This window comes from Aquarana catesbeiana, linkage group LG02, assembly GCF_042186555.1.
Source record: "Aquarana catesbeiana isolate 2022-GZ linkage group LG02, ASM4218655v1, whole genome shotgun sequence".
Taxonomy (NCBI): domain Eukaryota; kingdom Metazoa; phylum Chordata; class Amphibia; order Anura; family Ranidae; genus Aquarana; species Aquarana catesbeiana.
Window position 1 is genome coordinate 130,196,477 of NC_133325.1, and position 18,663 is coordinate 130,215,139.

General features: G+C 43.2%; 1 protein-coding gene across 3 annotated transcripts in view; it reads right to left on the bottom strand.

The window, feature by feature from the left end:
• Window positions 1-18,663, bottom strand: part of ZMYM2 (zinc finger MYM-type containing 2) — a 134,470-nt gene that overhangs the window by 76,825 nt on the left and 38,982 nt on the right. For all 3 annotated transcript variants that reach the window (XM_073613468.1, XM_073613469.1, XM_073613467.1), the window contains exons 4-5: window positions 18,339-18,501; window positions 9,469-9,681 (exon numbers count right to left, since the gene is read on the bottom strand). In XM_073613468.1, coding sequence (XP_073469569.1) covers window positions 9,469-9,681; window positions 18,339-18,501 — 376 coding nt within the window. The remainder of the gene's footprint in view (window positions 1-9,468; window positions 9,682-18,338; window positions 18,502-18,663) is intronic.

An 18,663-nucleotide genomic window follows, 5' to 3' on the forward strand; every position in this document is an offset into this window, starting at 1 on the left:
CCTGCCCACTCAGTGTGAAAGCAGCCTTAAGTAATAAGTGATACAGAAAATTTTTTACATTTAAACATTAAACAAAACAAACCTCCAATCAGTTCACTTGTATGTATAATTTAGATAAAAAAAAAAAAACACTACATCTTAAAATATTAAATACACAAAAACAGGTAATCAAAACTTCTGGACGAAAAAAAATGGGCTAACTTTACTGCTTAGTTTTTTTTTTTTTTTTAATTCATCAGTGTATGTTTTTTTTTAAAAAAATTGCGTTTGAAAGACCGCTGCGCAAATACCGTGTGACATAAAATATTGCAACAACCGCTATTTTATTCCCTAGGGTCTCTGCTAAAAAAATATATATAATGTTTGGGGGTTCTAAGTGATTTTCTAGCAGAAAATACAGGATTTTTACTTGTAAACAATAAGTGTCAGAAAAGATTTAGTCTTTAAATGGTTAAACTGAGAACTTCTACACACAGAGTTCAGCTCATTGATAAGAAAGAAACATTGTATCTCTTCAGGTTCTTTTATCACGATTTGGCAGGCTGCCCAGAGAGGAGAGAAGTCCTCCACAGAAAACTTCAGGCAACTTGCATTGACTTCTATTAGGCCCCTTTCACACTGGGGCGGTTTGCAGGCGTTATTGCGCTAAAAATACCACCTGCAAAACCGCCCCTAAACAGCCTCCGCTGTTTGTTCAGTGTGAAAGCCCGAGGGCTTTCACACTGAAGCGGTGCGCTGGTTAGGACGGTAAAAAAAGTCCTGTCAGCCGCATCTTTGGAGCGGTGAAGGAGCGGTGTGTTCACCGCTCCTGCCCATTTAAATCAATGGGACAGCGCGGCTGTAGCCACGCTGTACGAGCGGTTTTAACCCTTTTTTCGGCCGCCAGCGGGGGTTAAAACCGCACCGCTAGCGGCCGAATACCGGCGCAAAAAGGACGGTAAAACAGCGCTAAAAATAGCGCTGTTTTACCACCGACGCCCCCACCGCCCCAGTGTGAAAGGTGGCCTTACAGAAGTCATTTTCAAGTTGCGCTGAAGTTACAATCAGCCTTTTTTATCAGCACAATCGGCCAATGCCAAGTAAAAAAACACCAAATATCGGCCGATAGATCGGTCGACCTCTAGTTCTAAGTAATTTTCTAGCAAAAAATACGGATTTTAACTTGTAAACACACCAAATTTCAAAAATAGGCTTATTCATGAAAGGGTTAAAAGGAAACTAAGTGATTTTGTAAGTTTAAATATTTAGTTCATATCCAACCCACAGCAGTCCTAAAAATTCCTGGTCACTCATTTATTTGGCACTATCATATAGGCCCCAATAATATGACTTGTTGTGCAGTGTAATTGCCACTAGGCGTCATGGTTTTACCAAGTATATATTTATGAACTAAAATAAACTACATCAACACCTTTTTAAATAAAGTAAATATTTTAATGAAACACATTAACAATAAAATATACAATTCTGGAATTTGTCTGCTAACAGCATAAATAAGTGCAGCAAATATGTATCCCAACAACCTGTAAATAGCAATAGCAAATAATCTGTAATATACAACAAGCCAAAACATTTTAAATTAAGTGTATTATTCAGTGCAAAGGGCCATTTTAAAAAGGCAACCACAAAAATCCCTGAAGAGCTAGTACAAAAAAAAAAAAAAAAAATCTGTCATTGAAAGAAAACAAAAAAACTGCTATTGTTGAGCCCTCCTAAATATACTTTTTGCCCAACAGCCAATGCATCTCCACTGACTTCAATACTTTAACCTGGAACAAATATGCATATGGCTTCTAGCTTTCCTGATCTGCATATTTATTCCACGTCAGCAAATTAAATAAAAGACAGTGGGGAGTGTGAACAGTCATGCATTTTCAGGATCAATGATAGCAACCAGGTCTACTTTTAAGACAGTAAAGAAACACTCTACCTGCTCGGTTGAGGATAACAAAAAACAACTTAAAACTGATATTTTGTGTATGGACTGATCATTGTAGACTGAATCCCCCTTCTGCCTTTATATATCTATGAGGTGCTGGTGCCACAGCAATTACTGCCCCTACCATTGGATTTTACTTTTATTTCAGGTTGCAAAGAATACCACAGAAAAATTAAAAAGTGTGTGTAAATATCAACAAGGAACTTTCCTAATTTGGTCTGGTTTTGTCAGTAAATTTACCATTGAAAGTATTTTTATTATTTGCTTGTAAAAAATAAACAAACAAATAAAAAAAACACAAAACGAACACTTCCTGTGTTATCTCTGCGGGTTTTAAAGAACAATTCACCTCTAAGGCTGCATTCACACCTGAGCATTTTCAACTCGTAAAACGCTCATCTCAAAAGTTCAAAGATGCCCAACAAGCAAAATCCCATTCATTTAAATGGTCCCTATTCACAACTAAGCGTTCTGTTGCCTGAAGCAAAACAACTGATGCTCAATAAAGTACATGAGCTTCTTTTTGGGCAGATCACAGGCGTTTTTTTTCTGCTTTTTTACATTAGAGACTTTTTGACCTGTACAAAATCGCAGCAAAAAATACGGTACAAATCGCTGCAAACAACACGCTCAAGTGTGAATGCAATTTAAGGCCTCATGCACACTGGATGTTAAAACGACATTATAAAAATGCCAGTAGCTTTGCAGTGAGTTTTTCATAGTTTTTGCAATAACTTTTTTTAGCATTTTTAAACTTTTTTTTTTTCAATGGGATAAAAAAAAAAACAAAAAAAAAAAACAAAAACCTGTTAAGCGCTGGTGAGCCGCATTTATCAGCGTTTGACGTTAGAGGGTTTTTACAGCTGAAAACCTCCTCTCAGAACCCAGTTTTGGGTATTTTTCACAGCCAAAAAACGCCCCTGCCAGAAACCGTTGATAACAGCCTATGTGTGCATGAACACATAGTATAACATGGTGGAGCGTTTGACTGTAGAAAAAAACATCTGAAGCCAAAAACAGCAGCTGTAAAAACGTCCAAAAACATCCATGAGGCCCAATGCTGTGAAGATTAGCAAATGGGATTTAATAGTTTAATAACAGACAACTTGGGCAGCCCTTGTGCACAACTTGGCTGACACCAATTCTTGCACAATTTCAGTCCACAAAAAGGCATATGGCGTCACGTCAGTTCACAAATAGGAACACCATATACATATTACACACACAAAAAATATCTGATATATATCTTAAGTGAAATTTAAGTCAACCGCTACAAAAGCTTTAGCTGCGAACGTTTAATAAACAGCCACTCACCTGTCCCACGATCCAGCGGTGTTCTCACCCCAGTGGAGTTCTCCCTGTGTCCTCCCTCACCAGCGCCGACATCTTTACCATGGGCACCCAGCTGTGACAGTTTGCGGCTTCACAGCTGGGTGCTCACTGTGCATGCTCGAGTGGTGCTGTGCTCCGTGACTGGTTCCGAAATCTTCTGGGTCCTGTCATGTGTTCCAGAACCCCAGAAGACTTCAGGGGGTTTAAGGAGCGGGTACCTGTCAAAATAGTTTACCCCCCTACCCAAAAGCTCCATTTCACAAACAGGAGCCAGGGAGAAGGCCTTAAAGCAGAGCTTCCCCCTTGGAGTTCAGCTCTCACATTTCTCAAAATCTGCGCTTTCAAATACACAGAACACATCAGATTCAGTACTGAACGGAATCGTCCAAACCGCATTTCTGAAGGTCTATAAAATGCTTGTGTTACAGCCTCCTGATCGACATTTCTCCAGGTAAGTGCCTGTAGCAACAGCAAACGTCCCATGCTATCCTTCCTCCTGCTAGCTTTTTGGTCGTGCTCAAGCTCCTCCTCCAGTATATTGGGCAGAACTTTAGGTACACAATCAGAGATATCTAATGAAGTTAACAGATAAAAAATGTTTAGCTGTGCTATTGTGGAGTTCGAGAGTTCGGAGTTAGAGAGTGACCAAAGAGCTAACAGAACAGTAGCACAGAATAGTTGCTGTTGCTACAGGCAATTACCTAGACAACTGATAATCAGAAATGTTGATAGAAATTTGCACCCGACGGTTCAGTGAGGGCTGAATCTGAAAGGTAATTGAAAGCTGTTAGGAGTACTATTATTGTTCTATAGTGCAATTTCACAAGAGGAGTTTATGAGAGGAGTGAATTTCTGGCGAATCAGAAGGTATTTTTCTACTTTACCTGCAGGATCCAGAAATCAACAGCATATATATGTTTTAATAAACTAGCTGCAGCTGCAAGAGTAAGAATGGGCAGTGTGTGGCAAAACTAAAAAGTCCAAAAAGGTGTCATCACCAAAATCCCTGAGGTATATAAGCAGCCAATATAATTCAGTTTTCCAGAGTTGAACCCCCCAAAATCAGTTTTGTATGGACTGAAATGTAAGTACATTACAAATTCACCATTACAAGACACAAATCCTAAACTAGAACTAGTATACAAAAGAATATTACCCTCCGAGTACCATAAAAGAAAAATATTAGAGAAACAAAACAATCTTAATTCAGCATGGTTAACATTTATCTTTGGTATCTGCTGAGACAGCGTTGAATTTATACAAATGAAACATCATGTGATGCATACCTGAATGTAGAAAATTTCTGCAACATTCAAAGGGTTAATAAGCTGCAAACGTGTTATCCTCCCACCTTTACAAATTTTAAAGACTAAGTCCACCTATCTGCAAGAAAAATAACAAATGCACCTATATATTTGCATATGAGCAGGAAAACCACAATCTTTGTGACTCCTCTTCTACATAATTTGGGCAGCACAGTGGTGTAGTGGGTAGCACTTTCACCTAGTAGCAATAGGGTCGCTGGTTCAAATCCCAAACACGACACCATCTGCCTGGAGTTTGCATGTTCTCTTCGTGCCTGCGTGGGTTTCCTCCGGGTACTCCGGTTTCCTCCCATGCTGGCAGGTTAATTAGATCCTGTCTAAAAAATTGGCCCTAGTAGGTGTTGTGTATGTGTTTGTAAGCGCGTCGGGACCCTACGGGGTAAAGGGCAGAGCTATACCGCAGATGGACACCGGTGGCAAAAAGCATCCTGTAGCGATTGAGTTTCATAAAGCAGAGGACCGCCCACCCCTGCAAAAATTAAAATCCAGCAGCTACACATACTGCAGACTTAATAATGGGACACTTACATGTCCTGGAGTCCAGCGATGTCAGGGGAAGGAGGAGAGAGCAGAGCTGCTGGCGTAATTCGCCACAGCCCGTTCTTCCAGAAGTGTCAAAATAGTGACAAAGACAGGTATCCGCCCCCCCCCCCCACCACCATCAAAAAGTGGCATATGAGGGGGGGGGTTGGAGACAAATGAGTGGAAGTTCCACTTTTGGGTGGAACTCTGCTTTAAATTGTTATATGTTGCCAGTCCTCGGGTGAAGAGGCTACACTATTTTTTTTTTTTGAGTCTTATTTTCTCTTTTCATCTGGTAATCCTGGAAATAACGCACATTTCCAGTCCTAGGGTGGTTTGTGTTTTCCAGCTGTCAAAACATTCCTATCCTGAACGCGATTCTTCCTCGTTCAAGAGAGGGAGGTTGAAGCTCCCCTAACCGCAGCAGCTCTTAAACTCTGGTAAAATCCTATGTGTACATTGACATATACGCTTTTATAGAGTTGAGTTTAGGAGCTTTGGGAAAAAAAAAAAAAAAGCCAAAAACTCCTCCTACATTAAAACAAACCACTCAAAGCTCTTCCGACAGAACCTTTCAAAATCCAAAATCAGCCAGTACACTAGATACCGGCCAACATTTGGCCCATGTGTACAGGTCCTTATTTCACAGAAGCCAATCATTACCGGCTTCTGTTGAACAAGTATGCTGAAAAACCAGCAGCTGAATGGCATCCAATCAGTCCCCCTGTCAGAAAACAATAGCTGAGCAGGGACAGCGCTTTACTAACATTGCATCATTACAGTACAGGACTTGTTCAGTTTTTTTTTTCCCCATTCAGCCCCCTGAGCAGAACGAAAAAAAAAAAAAAAAAAGTACCGTGTGTACCATGCTTAACTGCCCCACCATGATAGCAGATCTGAGGTATGTGTCATTATGCTCATTCCCAGAACTTTTGAAACATAGCCGTTATTCTTCAACCTTGAGTAGCTCAAATCATTAAACTGACTGGCTGGCCCCACAAGACCCCTGTGGGGTCACTGCTAAGAAATGCTGTTAACATGGCCAAAGGTGGTCTGAAAGTGCTCTATTTTCTGGCCCCTGAGTGCATATAATATCACAGCTGATAAAGTTGCATACATTATAACTCTGACACGCTACTGTCGTCAGGAACAGACATCAGTCTACCCCCACCCACTGTTTCATAGTATAGGAAACAAAACAAATATTTAAAAAAAAAAAAAAAAAAATGTATTTTAAAGCAGAAGCCATCACAAAACAAAAGTATAAATTGTTTTTTTAGAATACATAAAACATTTATGTTCTAACAATTCAACTCCAGCACATCATAATAAATAGCAAATTAGAATTATATATATATATATATATATATATATATATATATATATATATATATATATATATATATATATATATATATAGTGTCGGGAAAAATTAACATGTAAAAGTAGACATGAATATGCAGCCGTGCCAATATTTTAGATGCCTTTGTCTTTTCAGGGAGGGAGGCTTGATCAGCTTGTGCCACATGCTCATTAGGGGGTTGTGAAAATTTTTTTTTTTCCTTCATTTTGTATAAGGTATGGCTTGATTCACACATGCATTCGGTGCAGCCCACAAATAAAAAATAAATAAAATGAGATAAATTCATAATTAAAAAATATTAGCACTAATGTCAATGTAATTATTACAATTATTACTATCATTGGTATTGTCATTATTATCATTATCAGTGCTATTACGATTGCTATTATGTTCAATATTATTATTATTATCATCATCATCATCATCATCATCATCATCATCAACTCCCATGAATTGATTAGATGTATGGGGCAGTCATGCATCCATTGCATGATAGCGGCACCACATTGTATACATTTTTATCAAACTATACATCATTTAATTAAATTTAATTTTATTATTCAATATTCACTACATAGACATGCCTCATGTAAAGTTCCACTAACTCTTTTTTTCCACCTATTGGATGCCTAGCACTTTGGCGGAAGAGGAGACACGGCGGAGGAAGCTGAAAGAGCGGCACCGAAGTCGCCACAGCCGCTGCCCGCACTCCAGGAGATCAGGAGAAGGCACCACAGACTGCCACATGAGCGTGTAAGTGACGGACTGCCTGCGGTGGGGACAATGCTGTTTCAGTGCAGTGCCATGCCCCGCGGGGGGGGTGTTTGGCGCCCCCCTCTCCCCCAAAGAAGAACCCACCAGCCGCCACTGAAGAAAACGCACGGGAGCATCATTAACTCCTAATGACACCCCAACACACCAAAAAATGCAGTGCGATTTGCTGTACACACCATGCCGTTTCTACACATTTGATCTAGCCTAACACCTGCATACTAACAAACTACAAAGAAGAAAGTAAAAAAGTGAAGGCACTGCTATAACCACTGGTCTCTAAGTAGTCAGCAGTGCCTGCATTAACCACTTATGGACCAAGCCTATTTCTGACACTTGTTTACAAGTTAAAATCAGCATTTTTTGGTAGAAAATTACTTAGAACCCCCAAACATATATTTAGCAAAAACTCTGGAGAATAAAATGGCAGTCATCACAATATTTTATGTCACACGGTATTTGCTCTGTGGTTTTTCAAACGCAATTTTTTTGTAAAAAATACACTTCACTGAATTAAAAAAAAACTAAACAGTTAAGTTAGCACATTTTTTTTATGTTGTGAAAAATGATGTTACATCGATGTGTCGACTGGTCGTTTGGGTCTCCTGGTGGGGCAGGAGACCCAGGTGGAGCAGCGTCCTCTCCCGCTCCTTATAAACTTCATATAATCCTGTGTGTTTCCTGGCTGATATCACAGTGGGCTAACAACCATTTTAACCAGTTGCCAGCCAGCCGCCGCAGTTGTTTTCTGCGGCAGAATGGCACGGCTGGGCGAAACAACGTTATGTAACATCCCTTCGCCCTGCTGTCCGCCCACGAAGCCGATGGAAGTGCCCGGCGGTCGCAATCTCTGCCGGGCTCCCGCGATCGCTCTGAGAACCGAGATTTGTGTGTGTAAAACACAGTTTCCAGTTCTCTGAGGGGAGAAGAGACAGATCGTGTTAACCCCTTCCCTGCCAGTGACATTTTTACAGTAATCAATGCATTTTTATAGCACTGATCGCTGTATAAAATGCCAATGGTCCCAAAAATGTGTCAAAATTGTTCGACGTGTCCGCCATAATGTCGCAGTCCCGGGAAAAAAAATAAATAAATAAAATCGCAGATCGCCGCCATTACTAATAAAAAAGAAAAAAAGAAATTAATAATAAAAAAGCCATAAAACTATCCCCTATTTAGTAGACGCTATAACTTTTGCGCACACCAAGATACGCTTATCAGGAAAAAAATATTTTTATATATTTTTGGGGGATATTTATTATACCAAAAAGGTAAAAAATATTGACTTTTTTTCAAAATTGTCGCTTTATTTTGTCTATAGCGCAAAAAAAAAACAAAAAAAAAAAAACAAAAAAAAAAAAACGCAGGAGGTGATCAAATACCACCAAAAGAAAGCTCTATTTGTGTGAAAAAAAAGGACGTCAATCTTGTTTGGGTGCAACATCGCAATTATCAGTTAAAGCGACGCCGTGCCAAATCACAGAAAGTGCTCTGGTCAGAAAGGGGGTAAAATCTTCCGGGGCTGAAGCTGTTAAAAAGCTCCAAAAATATTCCATAAAAAGAAACATAAAAAGGGCAACACCCTGGTCCCCAGCAGGAACTTTTTCACAATCGCTTCACAGAAGACCTGAAGCCTATAACCAACAGAGCTGGAAGTTCAGAGACAGGAAGACAAGACACCCTGGACAGATTTCTCTAGGATCCAACTACCTGCTCAATCCTATACATCATTACAGGTAAGTTGGCTCACCAAAGCTATGGACTTTTTTTTTTTTACATGAATGGGCAGGTTTTAAATATTAGAAAGACTATTACAAACACAGTATACATTACAAGTCTAACTAGGACATGTGATATAAAACCGCTTGGCAAAGGAAAAAAAAAAAAACAGCAAAAGCTATATGCTAGGTACTCATTTAGCTCCGTGTTATGTAGTCACAACCTCAGATATAGTAAAAAAAGAACAAGGAAGCGTTTGGAAAACAAGTAACCATTTTTAAGAAACTTGTCTGGGGGCAATATTTGACAAGTGCTGAATAGAATGCAAATGTCAACAAAATTGTTTACAATCAGTTCATGCTCCCCTCCCCCACGGTTTTACATGTTCAGTATAACGAGTGCCTAGTACAATTGCATAGATGTGTGTGCAGATTATGACAATGAGGAACTTTCCTTCCTTCCATCTAGAAAATTTTTGGACAACTTGAAAAGTTTACCAGCTTAAAATCATTGAGGCAGGCTGGGCTGCAGAACCTCTTCCACTGGCCATCTATCATGAGAACATTGCTTCCAGCGCCTTTGCTTGGTAGGTATTCTCCACAATGTTCACAGCAATTCATGATCAGGCCATTGGCCATCCTATAGCGATTGAAGCAGTGATCACTGCACAACTTATGAGTCATGTTTTTAAAGCTAACTTCATGGCGAATCTGAAAGAGAGAAAGCATTAGAAAGTTAAATAAAACTCAGGACTCTATTAGGATGATGTCAGAACAGAAATTGTTATATTACAGGGGAAAGCACTGGGAATGTAGGATTGTAATGTTTGGGGTGAGGGGGTTATTGTGATGTGATGGACCGATTAGACATCTGTGAATTTTAATTCAATATACTATAGCTGTTTATGCCTTATTCACTTGACCCGCTGCCTCACAGAACTAAACAAATGAGTTCAATCCTAGCCAGCTACCACACTACTTGCAGACCCTGTATGTTTCTCATCTGTGTTTCTAAGAATACTCTGGAGTCTAGAAGGAAACCAAACACACATGTACGCATCCACACAAATGGAGACTGACAAAAAAAATGAAACGTGAACGTGTTCTGGGGATCTTATGTGATAGACCAACACAAAGTGGCACATAATTGTGAAGTGGAAGGAAAAATTGACAGTTACTTACCGATAACTGTTTTTCTAGGATATCTTCCAGGACGGCATAACCTGAGAGATGACTGGTCCACCTGACAGGAAACACAATCAACATACAAGGTTAAAAGGCCCCTCCCTTCCCCCTGCACCTCAGTTCTCCCAAAGTAATAGGTTATCCGGGTGACAGAGAGAAACTCTTCCCGTAGTACTTATATTAAAACATGGGTGGGAAGTAGGCCTGCCGTCCTGGAAGATATCCTAGAAAAACAGTTATCGGTAAGTAACTGTCAATTTTCTCTAGTCATCTTCCAGGACGGCATAACCTGAGAGGATGGACAAGGAGTTCAAGGCCTACCTCAGGGCGGGACCACCGCTTGTAGCACCTTCCTTCCAAATGTCAGATCCTGGGGCGACAGCAGTTCCACTCTATAGTGTTTCAAAAAGGTATCCTGCTTCGCCCAAGTGGCTGTGCGACAGACCTGTTCTATCGAGGCCCCAGCTCTCTCTGCCCAAGAGGCCGCCAAGGATCTTGTTGAATGGGCCTTAAGGTTTCCTGGTACTGGGGAATCGGTCTGCTCATAGGCCAATGTTATTGTCTGCCTAATCCACCTAGCCACAGTAGATTTAGACGCCTGCCCTCCCTTTCTAGGGCCGCTAAATAAAACTAAAAGATGATTCGACTTTCTGTAGTCCTTTACTCTATCTAGATATGTCAATAAACATTTCCTGACATCTAATAAATTAAATTTCCTCTCCTTCTCATTTTTAGGATTATCACAGAAGGAGGGTAAAGTGATCTCCTGAGATCTATTAAACTTAGATGCGACCTTGGGAAGATATAGTGGGTCCTGTCTAAGAACCACTCTATCCTCCAGAATCAACAGAAAAGGCTCCTTAACTGACAGGGCCTGTAGGTCGCTCACCCTTCTGGCCGTGGTTATGGCCAACAGAAACGCTAACTTAAGAGTCAAAAACTTAACTGAAATCTCTTGCGCTGGTTCGAAGGGCGCTTTCGTCAGCGCCTCCAAAACCAGAGATAAATTCCATGGAGGAAATACATTCATTCTGACAGGGGTTACCCTCTCCCTTGCCAGAAGAAATCTCTTAATCAGAGGTTCTAGTGCGAGCCTCTGATCCAAAAATACAGATAACGCTGCTATCTGTATTCTCAAGGTGTTCGGGGAAATCCCCTGATCCACCCCTGCTTGCAAAAATTCCAGTACCACTGGTACTGAAGGGTAAGACACCTCCTTATCACGGCACCACTGTGAGAAGCAATTCCACACCTTGGAGTAGATCCTCCTGGTGACCAGCTTCCTGCTGCCCAAGAGGGTCTCAATTACCCTATCAGAGCACCCCTTACCCCTAAGGATCTCCTCCTCAAGAACCATGCCGTCAGTTTGAGGAATCCCGGGTCGGGGTGGAGGACTGGCCCCTGTAGGAGAAGATCTCGTCTGATTGGAAGACGGAGTGGAGGAGAAATTGACCACTTTTTCAGAGTGGCAAACCAGGTCCTTTTTGGCCACCATGGGGCTATAAGGATCAGTCCGCAATCTGAGCGGGCCAATTTTTGTAAGACCCGTGGTATTAAGACTAGTGGGGGAAAAGCGTATGCTAGATGGAAGTCCCAGTCCTGAGACAGAGCGTCCACTCCCTGGGGTCCCCCTTCTCTGTTGAGAGAGAAAGAACGATCCACTTTTTTGTTCCCTCTGTGGGCAAAAAGATCTATATCCGGAGTCCCGAACATCTGACTTATCTGGAGAAAGACCTCCTGATTTAACTCCCATTCCCCCCTGAAGGATGGGTTGCCGGCTTAAGAAGTCTGCTACCACATTGGCGGTTCCTCTTATGTGAACCGCCGATATGGACTGAAGATTCTCTTCGGCCCAGTTTAGGATGTTCAGGACTAGACTCAGTAGTTTCCTGGATCTGGTGCCCCCCTGACGATTCAGGTAAGAGACCGTTGTCACATTGTCTGACAGGACTTGGATCTCCAAGCCCTGAATCCTGTCTCCAAAGGATACCAACGCCTGGCCCACCGCCAAGAGTTCTCTGTGGTTGGAGGATGCCCCTGCCTGAGAAGGCGTCCAGGCCCCCTGTGCCTGGATGTCCCCCAGGTGAGCGCCCCAACCCCAAGCGCTTGCATCGGTAGTGATTCTTGTGGGATTCCACTGGTCCCAGGGTAAGCCCACCCTGAGCTTGTCCTGATCCAGCCACCAATCTAGGGAGGTCCTTACTCTTGTTGGAATAGACACCCTTGCATCCAATGACTCTCTCCTTTTGTCCCAGGAGGACAAAAGGAAGAACTGCAGCTCCCTGGAGTGGAGCTGAGCCCAGGGAACCGCTGGAATACACGAGGTCATTAGACCTAGGACCCTCATGATATGCCTGCGAGAGCACTCCCTGGTTTCTTTTAAAGAGGATACTGCTGTAACCACCTTTAATCGTTTTTCCTCTGGAAGAAACAGTTTCTGAACCTCTGTATCCACCAGATATCCCAGGAATACTTTTATTTGGGACGGTGCCAGAGAAGATTTCTCTCTGTTTACTATCCAGCCCAAGGAAAATCACTCTGCCTACGTCTATCTCCACCTGCTCTAGGGATTGCCCGTATACCAAAAGGTCGTCTAGGTAGGGTATAAGGGACACCCCCTGTAGGTGTAGGTAAGCTACAACCTCTGCCAGGACCTTTGTGAAGATCCTTGGGCTTGCAGCTAATCCAAAGGGAAGAGCTCGGAATTGCCAATGCTGAATCCCTTCGCTCGTAAGGACTGCGAATCTCAGCAGGGACTGGTGTTCCCTGGTGATCGGGATATGAAGGTAAGCATCCCTTAGATCTATCGTGGCTAAGAACGCACATCTTAATAGGTGCCTGCGCACCGTGTATATACTCTCCATCCGGAAGCTTTTTTGTCGCAAAAACCTGTTCAATTTCCTGAGATTTAATATCAGGCGAAATTTCCCTGACGGTTTTTGAACGACAAATACATGGGAATAAAACCCTTGGTAAAGCTCTTCCGGTGGAACGGGGATGATCACCTCCTGGAACACCAATCCCTGCAAGCTGTCCAACAGCCCTGCAGCTTTTGAAGTTTCCTTGGGGAGACGGGTCAGAAAAAAGTTTTGAGGGGGAGGGGACAGAAATTCCAAACGATATCCCTCTGTTACAATCTGCAAGATATAGGGGCTTTCGGAGATTCTCTTCCACTGAGGGACAAAGTGGGACAATCTCCCCCCTACCCTGATGCTGGCGTCACTTAGACTGCTTGGTGGCGTCTTTAGGTCCAGAAAAGAGCAGACTACCTTTTTGTGCGCTCTTTCCTTTTCCCCACCTCCTATTCGCATCCTTTTTTCCTTTGAATTGACCCTGGTTAACGGAGGGACGAAAAAACTTCCTGCCCCTTGCTCCTTTAGCTTTGACCGGGAACTTTTTTCCCTTTTCTGCTGACCTTGACAGCACCTGATCCAGGCCAGGTCCAAAGAGTTGTGAACCTTCAAAGGGCAAACCACATAGCCTTGATCTAGACATATGGTCCCCTTCCCATGATTTGACCCAGACTGCCCTTCTCGCGGAGTTAAGAAGGGACGCAGATTTGGCTGTGTTCCTGACAGACTCCACAGCCGCATCTGCCAAATATGCCACAGCTTTACCTATTATTTCTAAGGAGTCTGTGATTTCTTTGGAATCACTGCCTTTAGAAACATGGTTAGAAAGTCTGCCTAACCATGCGTCCACGTTTCTTGCCACGCATGCTGATGCCAAAGCAGGAGCCATGGCAGCCGCATTGGAATCCCATGCTCTGCGCAAAAGCGCCTCCGCCCTTCTGTCCATTTGGTCTTTTAGGTTCCCCGAGTCCTCAAAAGACAAGTCAGATTTTTTAGAAACCTGCGACAGGGCTGCGTCCAACTTAGGGGTTTTAAAGAATTTCTGCTCTTCTTCCTCCCCAAAAGGAAACCTTCTCTTCCAAGTTTTGAGTCTAAGAACCTTTCTTTCCGGGTCTTTCCACTCTCTCAAAATCACCTCCTTTAGAGCCTGATGAACTGGGAACACCCTGGACTGAGGCTTTCCCAAACCCCTGTACATCTTGTCCCGGGCCGACGCCTGAACCAGAGGTTCTGGGATATCCTCAGAGGCATAGATCGCCCTAAGTAACTGCCCCATGTCTTCCACGGGAAAGAGGTGGCTACTAGCCCTAGGACTGTCACTATCCTGGCTGTCAGCGTCTGTGTCTACACCTTCCTCTAATGAGTCCTCCTCTGACTCCTCTGGGTCCTCAACCTCCTCAACTCCTGAAGTGACAGAGGAAGGGGGTCCTTGCGAGGTTTTCTGACCCCTGTCTGAAAAACCTCCCTGAGAGGAAGTGCCTTCTCTAGAGGACAGGATTTCTCTATCCTCCGCTTTAGGTGCTATAGCAGTCTTAATAGACTGGAGGGTAGAAAGCATCTCCGACTGTACCGCAAGGAAGTCCCTCATAACCTGTGAGGTTTCTTTACTAGACAGTTTTTGTATGCACCTATAGCAAAAAGGTTTCCCATGGTCCTGTGGGAGCTTATCATTACAATTCCCACATCTTTTTGACCTGGGGGGGGGGGGGGGGATTTTTGCCCTTCATCTTGTGAGCCCCTTGAGCAGAGCTGCCAGGATCTAGGGAGACAAAAAAGACAAAGTCCAAACTTTAACCAGTTTACTAAGACTTTCTGTGCCTCTCTCTCTCTCACTCCCCCCCCTATGGTGTAGGTAAGACCCCTCTTACTTCACCACAAAAAAACGGAAGAGGACTCACCACCACTGGCCTCTTCCTGGGCTAAGGTTGCAGCTGTTACCTCCTCTCCATCCATATCTGCTGCTTTGTGAGGTTTTCCGACCTCAAGAGAGGAGTATCGTGAGGCCTCCTGCTTTTCCTTGGAGCGCTGAGTGTCTACTCCTATACACCGATGATCGGCGCCATTTTGTTGGAGAGCCACTGTCTGAGGGAGGATTTTGGCCTCTAGTGTCTGAATCCACCATTTTGGCATAGACCGGAAGTCGGAAGTTACAGCGCCCGGAACCGGAAATGCCGCCATCTTACTCCACCCTGGGAAGCCTGCTCCAAACACAGGAGCTTCAGCATTCCCTATGAAGTCCAGGACCTCCACCAGCCCTACAAGGCACCAAGGTACCGCCTGGCTGGCGTCCTCTACCCCCTCTGTGGCCTAGACACCAGCCTGAGCTCCAGTTCCTTCATCACCTCCGTACCTGACTGGGTGGAAGGAAAAAGCATGAGGTATGTGCTCACAGGAGTTCCGGGCTACCCCTCTGTACCCGGGAGACTCCTTGCCGGGGAAGACTCTCTCCCCCGGCCATTGGGGGGACCCCCTGAGAAGGACAGGGCCATGGCTGGACCCGCCACCCTCCCCGGCTTTGGCGTCCAGCCCTCAGGGGGGGGACCATCCGCTCCTAGCTTCAGGTCTGAGAAAAAACAACAAACGTTTCGCTGCCGGGAAACACAATCAAGAACTGAGGTGCAGGGGGAAGGGAGGGGCCTTTTAACCTTGTATGTTGATTGTGTTTCCTGTCAGGTGGACCAGTCATCTCTCAGGTTATGCCGTCCTGGAAGATGACTAGAGAAATTTTTTACAAATATGTGAAAAGTGTGGCGCGCATTTGTATTCAGCCCCCCGGAGTCAATACTTTGTAGAACCACCTTTCACTGCAATTACAGCTGCAAGTCTTTTTGGGGATGTCTCTACCAGCTTTGCACATCTAGAGAGTGACATTTCTACCCATTCTTTTTTGCAAAATAGCTCGAGCTCTGTTAGATTGGGTGGAGAGCGTCTGAGCAGCAATTTTCAAATCTTGCCACAGATTCTCAATAGGATTTAGGTCTGGGCTTTGACTGGGCCATTCTAACACATAAATATACTTTGATATAAACCATTCCATTGTAGCTCTGGCTGTATGTTTAGGTTGTTGCCCTGCTGGAAAGTGAATCTCTTCCCCCAGTCTCAAGTCTTTTGTAGACTCTAACAGGTTTTCTTCTAAGATTGCCCTGTATTTGGCTCCATTCATCTTCCCATCAACTCTGATCAGCCTCCCTGTCCCTGCTGAAAAAAAAGCATCCCCACAACATAATGCTGCCACCACTATGTTCCACGGTGAGGATGGTGTGTTCAGGGGGGACCGTGCAGTGTTAGTTTTCTGCCACACATAACATTTTGCTTTTAGGCCAAAAAGTTAAATTTTGGTCTCATCGGACCAGAGCACCTTCTTTCACATTTGCTGTGTCCCCCCACATGGTTCCTCGCAAACTGGACTTATGGCTTTCTTCTTGCCACTCTTCTATAAATGCCAGATTTGTGGAGTGCATGACTAATAGTTGTCCTGTGGATAGATTCTCCCACCTGAGCTGTGGATCTCTGCAGCTCCTCCAGAGTTAACTCTTGGTTGCTTCTCTTATTAATGCTCTCCTTAACCGGCCTGTCAGTTTAGGTGGGCGGCCATGTCTTGGTAAGTTTGTAGTTGTTCCATACTCTCCATTTTCAGAAGATGGATTAAACAGTGCTCCGTGAGATGTTCAAAGCTTGGGATATTTTTTTTTATACCCTAACCCTGCTTTAAACTTCTCCACAACTTTATCCCTGCCCTGTCTGGTGTGTTCCTTGGCCTTCATAATGCTGTTTTCTCACTAAGGTTCTCTAACAAACCTCTGAGGGCTTCACAGAACAGCTGTATTTATACTGAGAATAAATTACACACAGGTGGACTTTATTTACTAACTGACTTCTGAAGGCAATTCGTTCCACTAGATTTTAGTTAGGGGTATCCGAGTAAAGGGGGCTGAATACAAATGCACGCCACACTTTTCAAATATTTGTAATAAAAAATTTAAAACCATTTATTATTTTCCTTCCACTTCACAATTATGTGCCACTTTGTGCTGGTCTATCACATAAAATCCCAATAAAATACATTTACGTATACACACACACACACACACACACTAACATACAATACTGTGCAAAAGTTTTGGGCAGGTGTGATGAAATGATGTAAAGTAGGAATGATTTGAAAAATACTTATTTTAATCATTTTACAAAATGCAAAGCGAGCGAACAGAAGAAAAAACGAAATCAAATACTTGGTGTGACCACCTTTTGGCTTCAAAACAGCATACATTCTTCTAGGTACACTCACACACAGTTTGTGAAGGCACTCAGCAGGTAGGTTGTTCAAAACATCTTGGAGGACTAACCACAGATTATCTGAGGAGGTCTCTTTATGTAAACCCAGACAGACTCGATGTTGAGATTGGGGCTCTGAGAGAGCCAAACCATCACTCCAGGGCTCTTTGTTCTTCTCTACACTGAAGATAGTTCTTAATGACATTGACATTATGTATGTACTTCTCAGCACTGAGGACACAACTGATTGTGCAATGGTAAAGGACCATAGACACAGTGGTCGGCCAAGGAAACTTAATGCAGCATATGAAAGACACATACTTCTTACATCTCACCTCCCTTCGAGATCAGAAGATGTCCAGCAGTGCCATCAGCACAGAACTGGCAGAAACCAGTGGGACCCTGGAACACCGGTACTGGCCAGAGAAGTCTGGCCAGAAGTCTACCTCATGGAACAATTGGGGCCAAAAAGCCATACCTCTGACATGGAAACAAGGCTAAGCGACTCAACTATCCATGAAAACATAGGAACTGGGGTGCAGAAAAATGGCAGCAGGTGCTCTGGACTGAGGAGTCGAAATCTGAAATATTTGGCTGCAAAAAGAGGCAGTTTATTTGCTGAAGGGCTGGAGAAAGGTAGAGAAAGGAGTGTCTGCAGGCAAAAGTAAAGCATAGCGGAGGTTCCTTGCAAGTTTGGGACTGCATTTCTGCAAATGGAGTTGGAGATTTGGTCAAGGTCAGTGGTGTCCTTAGTGCTGAGAAATACAGATACTTATCCATCATGCCATACCATCAGGGAGGTGTGCGATTGGCCCTAAATTTATTCTGCAGCAGGACAATGACCCCAATCATACAGCCAATGTCATTAAGAACTATCTTCAACGTGAAGAACAAGGGCGTCCTGAAAGTGATGGTTTGGCCCCAACAGAGCCTCGATTTCGACATCATCAAGTCTGTCTGGGATTGCATGAAGAGACAGAAGGATTTGAGGCAATCTGCATCCTCAGAGAGAGACAAAGACACAACACAGTACGTATAACTGAACCTAAGGTATACCTCTGTTAATTTGCCACAGATAGTGCATCTGGACTTGTTCTGATTTTTGGCAGAATTCTGTTTGTCCTCATAAACCGATAAACAATAGGTACTACAAAATTCCTGGAAGGATTCACTTGAATCGACTTGAGCAACAATTGTACCTTTCATTGTTGTAATATCTCTGAAAGAAACACAAAATGATGTTAGCCAAGCATACTATGTACAACACATAAATGAGTAATCTAACCTTAAAGAAAATAAACAAAGAATTACAAGTGTCTACTTATAGCAACTTGCCCGTGCCCCCTACTTTTCAGGGCCAAAAATGATTGTCTCTCTCAGG